General features: G+C 37.9%; 1 protein-coding gene across 2 annotated transcripts in view; it reads right to left on the reverse strand.

Annotated features, from left to right (window-relative positions):
* ReepB (Receptor expression enhancing protein B) overlaps positions 1-16,798 on the reverse strand; it is a 29,545-nt gene extending 12,747 nt beyond the window's left edge. Inside the window, exons 1-2 of one of the 2 annotated variants that reach the window (XM_065219574.1) lie at positions 16,665-16,798; positions 16,088-16,260 (exon numbers count right to left, since the gene is read on the reverse strand). In XM_065219574.1, the coding sequence (XP_065075646.1) occupies positions 16,088-16,217 (130 nt within the window). In that variant the 5' untranslated portion in view covers positions 16,218-16,260; positions 16,665-16,798. Of the gene's footprint in view, positions 1-16; positions 315-16,087; positions 16,261-16,664 lie in introns of those variants that run through there. The other variant, XM_065219575.1, reaches the window with a different exon arrangement.
* Between the last annotated feature and the right edge of the window lie 2,252 nt (positions 16,799-19,050).

Consider the following 19,050-nt stretch of genomic DNA (forward strand, 5'->3'; position numbering starts at 1 on the left):
CTATATGATTAATTACCGATCACATAGCACCAGGTTTTCATATCCTTCTTCGGTTCTCCATCGACGGCATCCTGTGCGTTATCCCCGTCCTGCATGTTTCTGTCGTGTGAATTTTTTTTCAGCAGGCACTGTCGCGCTTCCAAAACTATAAATACACCAGCTAACCGGTTGAAGATTTTGGCTACCGGTCCAGTATAGCCAAAACAAAACCCGGAACACCACACGCACACGTCACGAAAACCACACGGACAATCCACGGACACGGACGGACGATGATCTACGTTCTGGCACGAAGCACTTGCACTATACAATGGGTCAAAATTTTCTCCTTAAATCACAGTGAGCCCATCTGCTTATTGGTAGGTGGTGGAAGAAAAAAAAAAGTTCCCCGGGATCATTAAATTTGTGCCGTACGACACACCACGAGCAGGAATTCCTCATGTTTTCGGCCAGGTCGCTAGGCAAACGCATGGCTCGGCCCAACTCAAGTTCTATACCACGACGGCGGGTTTCTAATAATAACCGTTTCTATAGAGTGTCCCAACTCTTCGGCCATATCATGGCCCGATGAGAGAGATGCCAAATGGTCATTTATTTTCCCACCGGCTTTATCTATACCTACAGTGGTTAGTTAGTACGGTGTCTGTTGGCCATACACTCGGCGACGTCGTCGTCGTCATCGTTATTATAATTCTTTTCTTCGGACAGGCAGGATTGGCTTTGTTTCGCACACGTCCAACGGTTCATGGTGGGAAACTTATGCCAACAGCTGATTGATTTTGGCAGTTGGATTAGGAATGCGTTAAAAATGGTTTTGCTCTTCTAGGGCCCGTAGTCGCTAACAACAGCACATGGACTTTTTTTATGGAAGTGATTCGAGAAATGATTGGCTACATATATGTACCTAATAAAATGATTCCAATGCATATCACAACATTAGCGATTTTATGGTTAAACCCAACTTCTTTATACTCGATAAGAATATAAACCGAAGTTGGTTACAGGGGTGATATTATATTACTCAATCATCCGAAAAATGCAAACGTATCTTACAGTTTTCTATTTGAGCATAAGCATGACTGGTACACTTCGTAATTGCTACTCAGCGATTGATCAGATCAAGCGAAATTAGAACAAAAAAATGGGGCTTGGTTGAGATCGATAGCGGCGCTAGCCACGTGTTTACAGTTACCGGGAAGGGGGAACCATTGTTAGTTCGATATTCGTTATTACCAGAGACCGAGTAAACCTCTGCATTTCCATGGCTGTCATGGGATTCAGTTTAGAAATTGATAGGATCAACTTAGTAATGTAAAGGTGCTTGGGATTGAACTCACGAATTTCTGCTCAGCGGACAAAAATGGTCGCCTTTAGGCCACCAAGCCCTGTACATCACAGAACCAGTGAGACCGGTGATCGTCTAAGCCCGACGACATAAAGCTATTCAAATGAAATGACGTCCCCGGAAGAAGTGAACTAGGATTTTGCTGGAAAAACCCCTTTTTCCTCACAGTTTCTTCCGAGTTCTATAAGAATTGCTTTTTTACGTTCCTTTACAAAAAAAAACTTTAGCACTCGGAAGAAGTCTGGGAATTATCCACAAACGCAAAAATGGTCGCTACTAGGCCACCGAATTCTTTATATCAAAACTAACCACTAAGCCCGGCAGCATTAATCTATTCGAATGGAATCAGTCGTATAAATTGCATGGTTATTTTTTTCCAATTTTGAATAGGGTATATGTACCTAACCTCGGTCTAATATGAAGGCTTCAATTACATTTTATGCCGTATCTTATGTAATGATTGAGCTGCAGTCGATATTTCTCTGTGAACATGTAAGAACAGACAAACAGACATAACACTCACAATCACATTCTCAGGGCTGGTAGCGATCAATGCTGTCAACAATAGTGATTTTAGTTACCATCTTGAAGAAATTGACCAAATAGTGACTTATAGTTGTATAAAAGTGACTTAAGGGAAGACAATTAGTCGTTCTGATGGCATACCAAATAAATATTTGATGTTTTAGACTTTTTCAATTAGATTCTCATACACACTTAAATATGTACGATAGGAACCTTTAAAGCAAAAGGTTCAATAGAAAGTTTATGAATTAACCTCCAAACTTCTACTACCTGGGAAAACCTAAAAAACCGGGAATTCTCATGGAATTTTATTAGTCCTGAATATACCTGGAAGTCTCATGCATTTTAAATTAAAAAACATTTAATATTCCTAGTTATTTTCATTTATACATTAAACTTTCTAACGGCGCCGGTGGTGTGGTGGTAAGCGTGATTACCTCTCACCCCAGCAGGCCTGGGTTCAATCCCAGTCGGCGCCGCCGGGATGTTCTGAGGCATAACATCTCTGATCACGCCTTCCTTCGGATGGGAAGTAAAGCCGTTGGTCCCCGGTTCATGAGTTGATAGGTCGATAGGTAGGGTCCAGGTGTGGGAGCTGCCTTCCTGGCACGTCGGTAGCATTGGTGCTCAGCACGGAAAATAAGATCGACGGAAAAAACAAACCAAAGGAAAAAAAAAAAACTTTCTAGATCCAGAATGGATTAATCTTCAGTAACAAATACATTTTTAAAATTCAGAGGCTTCAAATGATTGTTTTTGGTTTCCCACAAATTTTACAAATTCTGAACTAAAAAGAAAGAAATGTTCAAGAATCAGGAGTCAAATTCCTTGCACAGTTTTAAGGTTCATGGAATTATATTATAATTTCTAAGCACCTCATTCCATGGGACTTCTAGGAAAAAAATCTATGAGAAAAAAATCAACTGCAATCTGCTTTCATGGTAGTTAGTTCTGAGGAATTTTAGACTTCATGTTAAGCCTAAGTCTAAGATAGTCAACTCCAAGCGAATTTTCATGAGAAATCTCTGTTGAATATGGAATGGACTATTCTGAGGTCTTCAGAACTACTTGAAAGTTCCTAAATTATTCCAAAAGTTAATGAAAGTGTCTTGTAGTTCTTTTGTAGTTTGAGAAACTAGCCTGATGCTCGCAATACTTCTCATCATTTTTTTTTTAACTTTTCTAAACTTTTTCGAACTTACTAAAGTTTCCACAATTTTCCTATCGATCATGAATCTTCTCTAAAGTGTTAACAATTCACTGAATTTCTCGAAACTTTTTAAAAATTTATGGAATTTTCCTGCTCTGGAATATCTCTGCTCTGAGGATATCTGTTCTTTCTTGAAGTTTTTTTTTTTATTTAGAGCTTTATTATCGAGATCGATATCTTTCTCGAAGTTCTCGAAACTTCTCTAAAGTGTTTGCAGTTCTCATGAAGCTTGTTGTACTACCATGAATTTAATTGAACTGTTCTAAAAATGTTTAAGCTTGCGTGAACTCCTGGACTTCTGTTAAAACCTCAATAATTTTTTTAACATCTCTAAAGTTCTCTGAAAATCTGGGAACTTCTTGAATTTTCCCGCTAATTTAGTGAAACTAATGGAACTTGAAATTGCCTTTGTTTTTGGAGCTTAACTAAACTTATTTGAGGGGGGGGGGGTCGAAATGTCCATAAAAGTTTCTGAAGTTCTCGGATCTTCCCTTAAACTCCATAAACTTTTATGAAGTTCTCGAAATGTTTCTGAAAATCTCTGTAGTTCTGTGAAGTTTTCGAAGTTATTCTGAAATTTTAGGAACTTCTTTAAGCTTCCGTAGCGAAATAATTAATATAGCTATATGATTATCACTGAAGTTCTCAAGATTTGTCTGAAGTTCAAATTATCGAAACTAATTCATAACTTCTTCAATAGTCTAGAGTTTACTGATTTTTTCAAAACTGCCCAAAATATTTCTCAAGTTTCTTAAAATTCTCTAGATTGTCCTGAATATCTTAGTATTTTATTAAAAGAACCCACCATTTTACTGGAATTGATTGAATTGCCCTTTAGTTTTACAATTTTCCTTAAGTTTTATAAAGTTTATAAACGCTCACGAAACTTTGCCTTAAAACACTAATTTTCCCTGGAAAGCCTAGGATCAATCACAGAATTATCGGATTATCCAATAATTCTGAGGAACTCCTTGTAAGTCGCTGTAAATTTCCTTTAGTTAATGTGATTTTTCGGATGTTATCTGATCGTTCTCGAAGTATGAATATAATGAAACAATCTAAAAAAATATCTAAATTTCTACTTCTACTCTGAAATTTCTTGAAAATATCGGTGTTTGCTAAAAGTTCTCGCCTTTTTTATTTATGGAACTTCTTTAATGTTCTCTAATCAACTTCCATAACGTAACTGTCATTATTGACTTCAATCGATAATGTCTCACAAATAACAATTCAAACATTACTAATAGATGGGGGATTGTCTCATCCGTCCGATGGTGTTATTACTTTGCTTGATTGAATAACCGTTTGCGAGAAATCAACGATCGAAGTAAGAAGTGACAGTTATTCAGAAAATATGAACTTGATACAAATGAGAATTAGAAAAAACTGTTAGGGATATAGGATAAAGAAAATATGTATCCACTCCGTTGTCTATACTAACATCAATATTAACCTTTCAGAACTGGCGCTTATGTAAAAAGTTAAACACGAACAAAATTATGTAAAACCTACTGACGTTGGAACTCGCTCAACGTGAAACTAAACATGGTTCCCACCCACGTCCAACAGACCAATACTTGAAGAATATTACTGAAAGGTTATTAACTGAAAGGAATTTACAGAAAGGATAAACAATGTGATTTAAGAAGATTCTCAAGATTCTGGGACTTTGAAGTTTGTGTAGAGTTTGGAACTAGAACTTTTCTTCAAAATTTGTGATTAAGAACAATTTTTGCAAGATTTGGAAAAAACATAATTCAAATGTGAGCTTTTGAAAAATTTTCAAGATCACAAATTTGAAAAAAAAATCATACTTATGAATCGTGGAGTCATAATTGTCAAGGCTCTGAGACTTGGAAGCATTTTAGGGGTCATAACAATTACAGAACAATCTAGAATCCTGCGGACAAAACCTGGAATTTTTTGTAAAATTTTAAAGTATTCAAAGTGTTGATTTCAAACAAATATTGAGGAGGATTCCCACATAATTTTCGAAGGAGAAATTCCAGAATTATTCTGACTTGAAGTCCTTAGAAATTCTTGGATGAATTTTGAGGGATTTCTGTGGAGGTATTAGATGATTTCAAAAGGAGTTGTGAAAAAAGAAGCTTTAAGGAAAATTCCTAGGTGATTTTTATGGGGATCGCGAGGAAAATGGAAGAGAATTATGATGAGAATTCAACAAGAAACAGACTGTTAAGCGTGTTCTGGGTTTCCAAATAAAATTTCGAAATATTTCTGCTGTTTTGAATAGAGTTAAAAGTAAATTTTGAAAATAATTTCAAAGGAATCACAGTCTCCGAATAGGTTCAAAAATAATTCAACGGTAATTATTACGCGGAGTGTTTTCTGGCTAATTTCAGAAGCATTCTATGATAATTCAGAGCAGAATTCCAAGTTAATTCTGGAATTCATATCATGATAATTTTTAATAAAATGGCATGGTTATTTTGATTTCGATTTGAAAATGAAAAATTAAAACCCATGAAAAGAATAGTTCAGATTCGGTTTTACAAATATTTGTTTCCAAAGTCCAGCATCTTCAATATTTTCTTTTAAGGCCCATGCACTTGAATTTGAAACGACAAAAATCAATTTGAAATATTACTGAGTGATTGAATGTCTTCGATTTTATACTAATTGAACTTAAAAAAAAAACATAATTTGATTTGTTTAATAAAAAAATAAATCAATTTAGGGGGCGACCCCGGCGTAGTGGTTAGCATCCATACCTATCACGCCAAAGTCACGAGTTCAAATCTCACCCCCGGACAAGTCACAAATGACCCAAGAGCGCTAAAGTGACTAAAAAAAAAAAAAAAAAAAAAAAAAAAAAAAAAAAAAATAAATCAATTTACACGCATTCTTATTTGACCAAACTTTGATCGTAACACCCTTTACATACACCTAAATTACTAAACCAGTCAATCGACACATCATGCCATTCTTTCATAAGGACCAATGTCGCAAACATAAAAAAATAACTTCTTCCGCAATTTTTTTCGAGAGTGAAAACTTACCTAAGTAAACCATCACTACAGTGGGGGAAATTCGTTTAAACGCAATGTCATTTTTGCGTTTATTTTCAACACAAAAGATCGAGACAAAAAATCAAATATAGTTTGTCATAGCCCATCAGAAGTCTCGTATTTGAGAACACAATTTGATTGGAAGTTCATAATGACTTTTGAAAAAATCCCAAAAAAGGTGATTTTGGGGGGGAAATTCGTTTAAACGCACACTAACGTAAAGCCGCATTGAGCGTACCTATGCTCCTGTTATCTTGCGCATCTGTCATATTTACACTGTATAGCCCTCGTTCGCCATTAACACGAGTTTAAATTTGCGTTGCGCGGTAGTTGTTGCTTGTTTTCGGCAAAATGGGTAAAGGAAAGTATTTAAGCCAGTCGGAGCAAATACTGGTTCGAGAACTCAAAAGTCGCGGTGAGAGCAATCGCAAAATTGCACGTGTGATCCACAGATCGGAAGCAGCAATCAGGAACCTGCTGAAAAAAGGCAAGACGTATGGCGTAAAAAAGAAAACAAAGGGAAATTCGAAGATCACCAACCGTGTCCGAAACCAAATCATACAAATGGGAGACTCTGGAAACTTCTCTGCTGCGCAAATCAAGCAAGAAATGGGGCTTTCCATTTCTAAGAGGCGTGTACGGCAGATTCTACATGGAAGTGGCCACTTAAAGTACACCAAAAAAGCAAAAAAACCCAATCTTCAACCGGCCCACATTAGCGCCAGATTGAATTTCGCTAAAAAATACATGTCTTGGACTACGGAATGGGACAATGTTATTTTTTCTGACGAGAAGAAATTCAATTTGGACGGCCCAGACTGCACCGCATATTATTGGCACGATTTGAGGAAATCTCCGCAGGTTAAGTTGAGCAGGAACTTTGGAGGTGGTACTCTAATGTGTTGGGCCGCTTTTTCGATCCATGGAAAGACCCCTATTGCCACCATTTCAACCAGGATGAATTCGGGAAAGTACTTGGAGCTTCTGGAAGATGTTTTGATCCCGTTTACTGAAGACGTTATGCCGGAAAATTTCGTATTTCAACAGGATAATGCAGCAATTCATGTCAGCAAGCAATCTTTGAAATGGTTTTCTGAACGAGACATCAGTCTTTTGGATTGGCCAGCTCGTAGTCCGGATCTAAATCCTATCGAGAACTTGTGGGGCATCCTGGCACGACAGGTTTACAAAGGCGGAAGGCAGTTTAAAACAGTTCGTGAACTTGAGTCAGCCGTAAGAGAAGCCTGGAGCTTGATACCTGATACAACTCTGCAGAAGCTGGTGAAATCAATGCCGAACAGAATTTTCGAAACTATTCAGAAAAACGGAAAGCAAACGAAGTATTAACTATTGTTTATTGTTGATTTTTGAACTGTGAACTCGATTTGATTAATAAAACTAAAAGTGCGTTTAAACGAATTTCCCCCCCAAAATCACCTTTTTTGGGATTTTTTCAAAAGTCATTATGAACTTCCAATCAAATTGTGTTCTCAAATACGAGACTTCTGATGGGCTATGACAAACTATATTTGATTTTTTGTCTCGATCTTTTGTGTTGAAAATAAACGCAAAAATGACATTGCGTTTAAACGAATTTCCCCCACTGTATGTCTGTATATAGGAAGAGTCCCTGTATCCGATATCATTGGTGACTTACATGGATAGACTTTGAATTACTTACTTGATAAATTACGAAAGAAGCTAATGTTTACGTTTCCGACATTGGCCGTTATGAATGATCAGTGCCGAAATATTTTTTGCTAGCAATAAAATATCTTTGAGTTCCCTCTCAGCTGTTACCGAATCCGGCAGCAGCTAGCAGTACTTCTCGATGTGCATCACGGGATTGTCTGTTGCAATTGTCATTCAATTATGTTTTTTTTTTCAAATTTCATGTGATATATATATATTTTTCAGTACTCTAAAAATAATAGCATTGATCTGGAAAAGATTAAAATGATCAGTACCGATCGAACAAAAATGTCAAAATATAACACTACAAACGTGATGTAAAGCTTTTATGTCTTCCGCAACTTTTCATAAAATTTTACGTTCTAAAACTTTGCCGAAGACCGCTATCTTGTCAAATAAAAAAGTTTGTATCGCTGCGCCATCTTTGCGGCCAAAACTTCAACTATTTTTATCCACTAAATTGTATTCCCAACTAATCAAATTCACTGAAGGCGTCAACTCAGTTGGATGCAATCCCAGAGCGTTATTTTATTTTCCTGCTAGATTTAATTCCTGACCCACTGTGCATTGGAAGGGAATCCCGTTCTGGTGGAAGAAACTTATTGTATAGCGGTAGCGGAGGATGCAGTGCTTTTCGTGTTGAACTTCTTAACTATAGCTTTACGATGTATTGTAATATATTATAATAAACAAGCAAAATGTAACGTTCATTCGGTTGAGCCTGATCCAGCACCACTATCGGATAGGAGAGAATTTCCTCTACCAGATGGTGTTGTTGGTTTCGCAAGGCGAGGTTTGATTCGCGAAAAACGAGCATTACAATATTTGTTTACAAAAGTGGATCCACCCTTGTATAGTGTATAATAGTCAGGCACTCGACTGGTTGGATTACCGATCTTCATTTTGATCATCAATAAATTCAGCCAAGTAACAACTGCCTGATAAAGTAGCTCTCCAGCTCTAATCTCACTCTCAATGTACAGCCATTAGCTGTTGCACAATTGCCTCAAATTTTCACTTTCATTTCGATACACCTCAACTGTTTCGCTTTAGTACACATCATGTAGCAGAAAATTTGCCCTACATATAATTCCGTACGCTCACTGAACGTTACACATCTTTAAACTAGTATAATAAACAGACTATTAGCAACTAACAACATCGAAAGCTTATTCTCAAATGCCCGACGCGTAGAAAGCCGGAAAAACTAGCTCAATTGGCCGTGAAAATGAAAATCAAGCAGATCAGTAGACAACCACCGTGCGTCCGTTAAGTGAAAGCGAAAGTACCTATACTTGAAAATAGGTAGGAACCACCGAAAAAAAAAGACTCGCACTAACGCAAAGCCCGAATTGATTAGTGCGAGTACCGATGCCAACTGAGCAATAGATCTTTGAACATTTGGCATCAAACAGCCCACAAAGCACATGTGCACACTCACCGTCTCTGCGTTCGTGGCTTATTCGCGTTCGTAGTTCTTTCAAGGGTATATAACAAACGTGGACAGTTTGAGACACGGTATGGCGTACAGTAACACAGTAGCGAGATAAAAACTGTTTCGCAATTCCCGGAATCATTTGTAGTAGGGTGAGATAAGTCTTCATCAGTAAATCACATCTCAGAGCTTGTCTGGATTTGATAAATTATCTTGATGAAAACCTTGAGCTTGGAAAAGGGTCTGATGCAGACGTAATTTGCCCTACCACTGCTGTGCAGTAATTACCACTGTGAGAAACCGGTATCAATAATGTGCCTTTAAATGGTACAATTTTGCCGGTATTCAGTCGAAACAGCCACTCGGGCAGTGTGCGATCATGGAGGTGGAAATAGCATTTCATTATTGCTGAATTTGAAAGTATTATGAAATAGGCGCCACGGTTGGGCTTGTAGCCGAACGCGAAAAGGAACTCCCAGACCGGGGGAAAAGATTAACTATCGGGCGCCTCTCTTACACGTCACCGTTGACTTGATAGGTTCCCACTAAATAAAATCTACTGATAGCACGCCTTTCGTTGGCAAAACCCGTGGTGGCGATTAACTTTCTTACTTTTGCTCTTTCTTGCGTAATACACAGTGCAGTGGCATTTGGGAGCGTGTCGTCTTGGTCTGATAACAGAATCAAGTGCAACCCAAAGACCTTGAGCGTGAATACGGTCTACTGATTGTAAACTAGAAGGGAAATAGGAACCCAGCACAGAAATGTAAATTGATCCTACCAACGTGGAATAGTTCAAAGAGATATCGGTATGTTGTCAACAACAATTTCGTGTGCTTTGGCGCAAGGTGCAAAGCAAAATTGATAAGCACATACGTACACTGATCAGGCACCGAACGAGATAAAGAATAATTGGTTTTGTTTTTTAATTAATGGTTGTCATTAAAATCTAATTCAATTATAAAAGGCAATCCACATTATCATCGTTAAAAATCTGCTATTTATCAATTTTATCTAGATGAACGCGTTATTGGGACGTTACTAATGGATATTTTTGGTTGCTATTGAAAATTTAGTCGATTGCTGAATTTATGTATGGGCCCAAATTAGGGACACTTAGGCCGACATTACCTGCATTTCCCCTACGTTTGCGTTGCGTTCACGTTAATTTGACGCTAATTGAACAAATGTGGGAGGCCCTTAAGGGAACTTGCATAAATAACAAAATATTTGAGGGGGAGGGGGGTTTCAGAAGTTGTGACCGGCCATGTGTATAGCAAAATACGGGGGTCTAAAATTGGTCAAAAATAGGTTTGTCATTTATGGATCGTTAGCCGGTGGTGGTGGTAAGCGTGATTACCTCTCAGGCCTGGGTTCAATCCCAGTCGGCGCCGCCGGGATGTTCTGAGGCATAACATCTCTGATCACGGGGATGAAAGGAAATAAATCCGTTGGTCCCCGGTTCATGAGTTAGTGGGTCGATAGGTAAGGTCCAGGTGTGGGAGCTGGCTCTCTGACGTCGGTGGATTGGTGCTCAGCACGGAAAATCTAGGAAAAAAATTATGGATGGAGTTTTTATCGTTTTACGATTCCGCAAACTGTGTGTAGTTGGATTAATCTATAAATGAAATTTAAATGATGAGATTTTTAAGCCATATTCTTTATTCTCAACATACACACTTAGATTTTTTGACGAGATTGACACCACCACGCTCGGCATTTTATTTTGCTTGATCTCAGTGAAAAACTTGCCGAGATTCAGCTAACAAGCGGGAATTTTGCCGAGATCTCAGCTAACAAAAGCAGAAATTTTGGTGCGAACTCAGTAAAAATAAATGCCGAGCTGCTCGATGGTTTCAATATCGGCAAAATTTAAGTGTGTAGGTCGTCAAAAAGTGATTGTTTAGTGACTGACAACGGAATAGTGACCTAGCCAGAGCACCTAAATTTACATGATTTCTTCTAAGTGTGCAGGGTAAATTGACACATGAATATGTGCAAGACCAGTGCGCAAAACAGTCAGGTTCATTGAGTCATTTTGATAAGAATATGAACTGCCATCTGCCTCATCATTCACTGCCTCGTGAGAGTCTGAATGATTCAGAGGTAAACGAGTCACTGACAGCCGAGCACTCAGTCAGTAGCTCATTCAGCACGTTTATTCTTCCGTGATGGTACCCAATACTTGTTTTGAGTGACTGAGCGTACATTTTCTATGGAAAAATGACTTAATTACATGCTGTGTGAACGAAGGCAAGCGGTGTGCGTCGCCTGCTCGTGAGTTACTGAATGTTTTGTTTTTGGTACAAACGGTCTGCACAGAGTAATGGATTGAATAGTGCAGTGCTTTCACACTCAGCTTAGGCAGTCAATAATTTTAAGCTCTGGACCTAGCCACTAAACAGTGACCTCCCGCGCAAAGTCGGTTAACAAAATGAAAGCAAATCGATATTAAAGTTTGCAGTTCCTATCATAATGAAAACTCATTTTGATTTCAATTGTCGAGACAGAAATCTGATATCATATTGTGCTTTCATTATGCAGTCAAGACTTTTTAAATTAAAGCAACTTAACTTGAAGTTCTGCTGTTAATATCTTGTTTAAAATTTGATTTAAGTTCATCTGTCGTTAAACTAACGATTATTGTTCATTTGTTTTGTTTAACACATTTTAGGTCATTCGTGACAAGCCCGAGGTGACATTTGAGCTCAAATCTTTCAGTGTGATAAGCATGGATGCTAACCATTTACGACAGGCCCGTATTCAGTCAAACATTATGAATGCAAAATCAGTAATCAAATTGATTTCATTGAAAGCAGAATTAGCTTTCCATTTGATGCAACAGTGTAAAATGTTGATCTCATTTTTGCTGTGTTAACCGTTAAGTCAACCAAAATGAGATCAAATGGAGTATTCAAAATAAGTTACATCATAACAGCAAATTCTGATTTCAATTTGATCTCTAACTTTGCTCAGGCTGCTATCCTTCCTCACCCTGATATCAACCCTCCAGCGCCTATTGTCACCTAGAGGTGACACCTGTTTTGATTTGGGTGTAAAAATCGTATTTTGTAGTAGGAGAGGCATACTGAACAGGTGGGATATTCACACTTAGAAATGATTACTCGATTATTAACCAAGGCTGATAGTGTTTTGAAATTATAATTTATGAAACAGCTATTGAAATGAGGTTCAAAGTTTTACCGAACCTTCAGCTATTCGTAATAATTTCGAAGTGTGTAGTGAGCATCCTGTATTTTAGTCCTAAATTTATAATTGTTTCAAAACAAATTAATTGGTAGTAGGTTCAATAGCAATATATCATTCACCTAATTTTTGAAAACACGTATTAGTCCCAAATAGCAAGGTTAAGGTTCTGAACTATTTGGTGGATTTTTTTTAAACTTTTGGTTAAAATTTGACAGATAGAAAGTTATTGATTAACCCTGCTACCCGAGCGTGGTTATTTATGTTCGACAAGAAGTTAAATTTTGACAATCGTGGTTGAGTTCTTCTCGAAAATTGGTCGATCGGCAGCACAGGGATTTTCGAACATAGAGAATAACTTTCGAAATGTCACTTTTAACCACGACATAAATTTAACTCTGCAAATGGTTCGCACCCTAAATAGAAATGAGTTTACTTTCACGGTTCCCGTATGGACGCTGAAGGGTTAAGGTGATTCCTTGTAGAGTCCATAAATTGCCGCCATGTTGGCTATACATGCACTTCCACTTCGAATTTTCAATTACACAAATCTCGGAAATTAAATTAATGCCTCATATTTCATCTTAAATTGCTACTTAACAGTTTCAATGTGTTACGTTTCGAGGAAGCTGATATATGTACACTTAGTTTGTTTGTAGTTAGTTAGTGGTTACGAGAATAAGGATCTCACAGCGAAACACCTTAAACACAAAACCTCGAGTCGGTGTATAATGAGTCACGCCAAGAGTGAAGCCAAGTCTACCTATTGAACTGTCAAACCGGCTACCTATCGTGCAAAGTAAACAAACATTACGATGCTATGAAAGGTCCGCGAAAGGTATTACAATAAAATATAAAATATAATCGAAGAAATGATCATAATCACGCACTGCGCATTAAATTGTCATGGGATACGTTTGGTAATGATCAGTAATGAGAATTTCTACTATTTTTTGATAAGATAATTTTTTAACCAAATCACTGATATAATGATTTACTACAGCCGCTATTTTTTTCTCGCTAGAAGTCATTTGAAGTTGATGTATAAATCCTCTGTTGCCAAGTTAAAAGAAAGGGAATCTTTCGAAATCCGTGATGCGAGTTCAACTGTTTTTCTCTTGGCGTGACTCATTATACACCGACTCTAACAAAACCTAGTAGACTTTGATGGGGTTATTTAATAATAAGGTAATTAGGGGCGGGGGTCTCAGAAATATATCGACAGTGAGCATGCATAAGGGCGTATACTGCCTCTATTCGCGTAACAGTCCTATGTAGATAGGAAATCCATAGGAAATGGGACTGTTATGCGAATAGCGGCAGTATACGCGATGATCGATTCTCTTCATCGATTTTCTCTTTGCATTGCTACAGCTAAGCGAAACATTTCTCTAGAATTTGTTCATTGGAAAGTTGTAACAGGTTGTATTGGCTATCAAAAGCAACAGCAAACGCACCGAGAAACGTTAATTCTAGCGAGTTATTAACAAAAGAGAAAATCGACGAAGAGAATCGATCATCCCGTTTACGCCCTTATGCATGCTTAGGGTATGGCCAGGGTAGACGCGATTCGCGACCAATTCAAAAGAATTTTATTATTTATTATTATTCCTTGCGTGAGTCGCATCGCGTCGTGTCGCGTGCCACGTCTACCCTGGCCGCGGCTTTACCGTCGATATTACGCAAGCATGAACAAGTCATATACAAACTATACAAATATTCAATGTAAGAGATCTTACAAATGGTGGGAAGGGGAGTTTTGTTAAATATTACCAAGTTTTACAATTATGGGGGGTTTTAAAATCCCAAAAAAGTGTTTACGTACGCGGGTGATACGTCCCGCGTAAATTCCGGAATCCGCGTGAAAAAAAAAAAACCGCGTAAATTCCGAAATCCGCGTAAAAAAGACCGTGTAAAAAAAACCGCGTAAAAAGCGACTCCAGTGTACCATAAACGAACTGTATACCAGATGGGTAAACTATCCCACAAATGATTTCGATGATACCCCGAATACGTCGTTAAGCTATCTTTTACGGTTATTTTTATCAGGATACGCATCTCATAAACCACTACCGTAAACAATTAGTATAACATACAGTATTTATCCTTTGAATCGAAAAAAAAAAATCAGAAAAATTACCATGTGCTTATAGGAATTTTTAGCACTGTACAACATGTATAGAACAAATAAATTTGTGTGGCTTCTGCCAGAGGCGTTGAATAAAGACACGCTTAGAGTGAAGCAAGAAGAACCCAACGAACCGTCAAAGGCTGAACCAAACGTGCAAAGTAAATAAACATTACTGTTCGCTCAATTCACCAGAAAGGAGTATTGTTCTCAATGATTAAGTGTTTAATAATTCACTTCATTCGAGCAGTTAAAATCAGTGCTAACATTTGAAAACGGCACAAAAGCCATTTGTAAACAAATGGTTTGTGGGCCCTTTACTCACTACTTGAAGTACACTCACGCGACACAACAGCAACATCGGGTAGGGGAAATTTTCCCCTTCCTGACGATGCTGTTGGTTTGCGTGGGCGTTCTTCGGGTAGAGAGTAAAGGGCCCACAAACCATTTGTTTACAAATGGCTTTTGCGCCGTTTTCAAATGTTAGCACTGAAATGACGTTTACTACCACTCAAACTTTGAAATAAAACATTATTTTGAGATTTTTCTTCTAGGATCACGAGAAAAGTAGCCAACATTTGTGCGTTTCATAAAAAAAAATAAAAATTAGTTGGTCCAGTTTTGTGAAATCCCTGGTAGTGGTAGAAAGTCACGCCAAAACTGCTTGACAAAGTGGTCAATTATTTTCACGAAATATTTGATATCTGTTATTTATTTATTTATTTAAAAACAATTTCGAATCGGAACGTTTTATTTGGTTTTATGGTAATAAAAATGATTGCACTACATTTTTATTCAGTTCCGTTTGAGCGTTTAAATTTTCTCACCAGTATTGCGGCACTGTATGAGAAAGTCATTTGAAGCCACTCGAAGAAACATGGTTGTCAGTGACATTGCTAAAAGATCCATCAAAACCGTGCTGCTGTTTTGACAGAAATTTTCTTTGCGCGTCTCTATCAACGTCTCTGACTTCTGCCAGTTTATAGTTCCGAAGGAAACTACTAAACGCGACAACCGACAATAATGCAATTCACCTGATTCTGATTCATGGTGGTGGTGGTAGTAGTAGTAGTAGTAATAAATAGCAATAGCTATAATAGTTTATATGTGCGTCGCATTCAGCCAGCCACCGGTACCGGATTAAAGGTCGCCTTTCCACTTGCGACGTCAATCAATTTACCTAGCGTAATGATGCAACTAGAAGCAATTTTCCGCACACCTATACAATGCATTTCCAAGCTGTTTCAGTAAGATAGATGTGTGGTGATATGGCAGCATATTATATAGCTATTCCGGGCTGCATGGGAACACCTTGATCAATCACAGTGTGCAATATATGAAAATGCAGGAAAAAAGTTCACTGCCATTGTTACACCATTAAATAATATCTAATGCTTTAACCTCAAAGCAGACGGGATAAAATTTATTTATATCAATTACCCATCCCGTTCCCATCTATGCTTCATGCTTCTCCTGTCCACTTATGATCATCTACTAATAGACTATAGAGACTTACCCAGGAAAATGTATAGCCTTGGGACGCCGGTTTTCTCCTCGGCCAGCTTGAAGGCCTTCGTCCACGGCTTGGTATCATCCTTCAGCGAATTATCAATGCACGTTCGTACTTCTTCGACTTTGTTGGCCATTTTTTTCAGGTAATGTAGGAATCACACACTCGCGCGATTAGGGCTACAAACGAAGGGACGAGAAGGACCAATGTAAGAAAAATGCACAAGGGAATAATTCGCAAATTATTATTGATCGGTCGGCTACACTACAGGCGGTGACTGCGACTGAAGTTGAAATAGTGACTAACACCACTGGCGGACGGCTTTCCAAGGAAAAGTGGCTCAGTTGTCGAGATCGGGAGATCTTCTCGAACACCGAGAGAGCTCAAGCCAACGTTTTCGGCACTTGAAAATGATTATTTTTAGGACGAATTTCAAACGACAGGGAAAGTGCGAATGAAATGGAAGCGACGCACGCAGAAACTCTCGGCATTTAGCAAGTGAATCCAATAACGCTCTTCCTAACCCCCACAGGAGCAAAAAACCCTGATTTATAGAAGAAAAGTACACAACCGCACACACTACCTTCTATTTTCTTTGCACTTGCGAACGCGAGATACTAACGACAAGCGAATTGTTACTATGCTGGTGAGTCACTAAAAACGTTTCTTCAATCCGACGATGATAACGAAAATTCGTGGAACAGACGCAGGCAGACCATGCAGACGGACAGACGCAGATGCAGCAAAGCGTTTTTGCGATTTTCCAACAAAAAGCCGCCAGCTGTCGGAAAAACTGAAACTGCATGACAGTTGCGAAAACTTCAAAAATTATCACTATAGTTCGTATATTCGAAAATAGGTTGTCCGGTATACCTTCTTCCCTCACGAAAAAAAAATTCAAGTTAATCCGAGGGGCATGTAAATGCCAGAGACGTTGATAGATACGCGCAAAGAAAATTTCCGCCAAAACAGCAGCACGGTTTTTGAGCGAGGGGGACGACTCTATCTACGATGCAGGAAATATTGTGTTTTGCTGTGGCTAGCTGTGCGTACGCTGAGTAGATAGAAAGAAGATTTATCACGATTTTGAAGATTTCCTGCAAAAAGATGATGCGCGATGCAAGTAGATGCCAGAAATGAAAGAAGATTTTTCAAAGATTTATTCGCTAGTGTGAGATTTATTGAGCATCTAAAATGGAGATTTAGATGTGTCGCCCCCCTCGTTTATCACCATAGTAATGTACTCGTGCAATTTTTGTGCATCTAAAATTGCCCATAAAGACGATAATGAATAAAAACTGAAAATTTCCTTGCATTTCCAAATGGTTTCCTACCATTCCCATACATTCGAAGGGACTGGCCCTCTGGATGTGGATGATGTGAAAAACAACAAAACATGATTAATTAACTGCACTTTACATTTTCTATGGAAGATATTGTATGAGCACACACTATCCCACTCTAAACTTTGTATTTTTCCTAATATACATATAAAAATCTCAGTGATATCTAAGATACCCAAAAATACTTAAAAATACTTAAGAAATATCTAGCGTTAGTTTATTTTCTTGGTTGCTATGTCAATTTGATTTGCTTGTTTATCCAATGTCAGGCGTTTCGTGTGGATATTGGTTAATTTGTTAAACAATTCGCATTAATTTGATTAGGAGCGTGAACAGCTATAGGTGTCCATTTTCGGTGTAATCTGTTCACCATGTACCAGAAAGAATTAATTCCTTGTAACCTTTTGTTGTTGCTCGTTCGAGTTCCATCATTTGTATAACCAATCTAATAGTGAATTTTGTGTTATTCTTTTTCCGCTCTGTTCTTAGCTATGTGACTATGACAATGCCTGATAAGAACATAATTGGATGTATGAAACCATGTGACCATACTATCACTAGACACAGTATAAGTAACATAGTCAGAATTATTTAAATGAACGGATTTAGTTTTCTTTATTTTCCTAAGTATAATTTAATCAAGTAAAACATTGTGTTCAATGAGATATAATAATTGCATTTATTTTTCAAAATAAACATTATAATAGTCTATTCAAAAGAAGAGTCAAAAGGGCTAAAAGCTTCTGGTCAGAAACGAATCACAATCATTCCCATTTAACACCCGGTAGATTGACAAACTTTTCTTCCTGCATTTGCTCAGGCCTGCAACACGTTTTCACGGCTTCAGATCCTCGATACTGCAAAAACAAAATCGTAGTCAGATGATTCGCTGCTAGGTAGTTCAACGGTAATTAACATGTTTAGAAATAAGGTGAATTCCGTCCTGAGCGATGTTTCACGCGCAAGGCGAGATTTTGTGAAGATACGCGAGGGAGAGAGAGAGAGAGAGAGAGAAAAGTACTAGTTGTCTCTCCCATGTCATCGCAAATTTTGCTCCGCACGCTCATATCTGAATATAACAATACTCATCATCGCAGGATCTTAGTGCATCGAGAGGGTATATGTGAGCCAATACACATTTTGAGTTCAGTCGATCGGTAAACACCGTTAAACTTGTACTGAAAACATCATTCTTTGTAACCAGCCCTTGAAGCATTTTTATAAGCTGAATCGCTGAAAAATATAAATTAAATAATACTAACTTATACTCATAATAAAAATACTTAACACTCCTATTTGTATAATACAAGACGATCGACAACAACAAGTCAACAACAAACACATGCACTAGCAACCGGTCATCAAAAAATAAGTGTTACTTCGATGGAAATGTATAGCCATGGTTTAAAATACTTAAAAATACTTAAGAATACTTACGCGGGATTTACAAATATTTTATTGATATTAGGTATGAAGTTTAGAGTGGGATGCCCCTAGAGCACACACCTTCCCAGAGGTTGCAACTTGGATTTTAGGATGATCAGTGTCACATTACCGAAGTCGGTCAAAACCAGAGCTGGTACACACAAACAACGAAAATTGTATTTATAAAAATAGTGCATTTTC

Source organism: Ochlerotatus camptorhynchus, unplaced genomic scaffold, assembly GCF_037179485.1.
Source record: "Ochlerotatus camptorhynchus isolate MF236.1 unplaced genomic scaffold, CSIRO-AGI_Acam_v1.1 ptg000105l, whole genome shotgun sequence".
Classification (NCBI taxonomy): Eukaryota; Metazoa; Arthropoda; class Insecta; order Diptera; family Culicidae; genus Ochlerotatus; species Ochlerotatus camptorhynchus.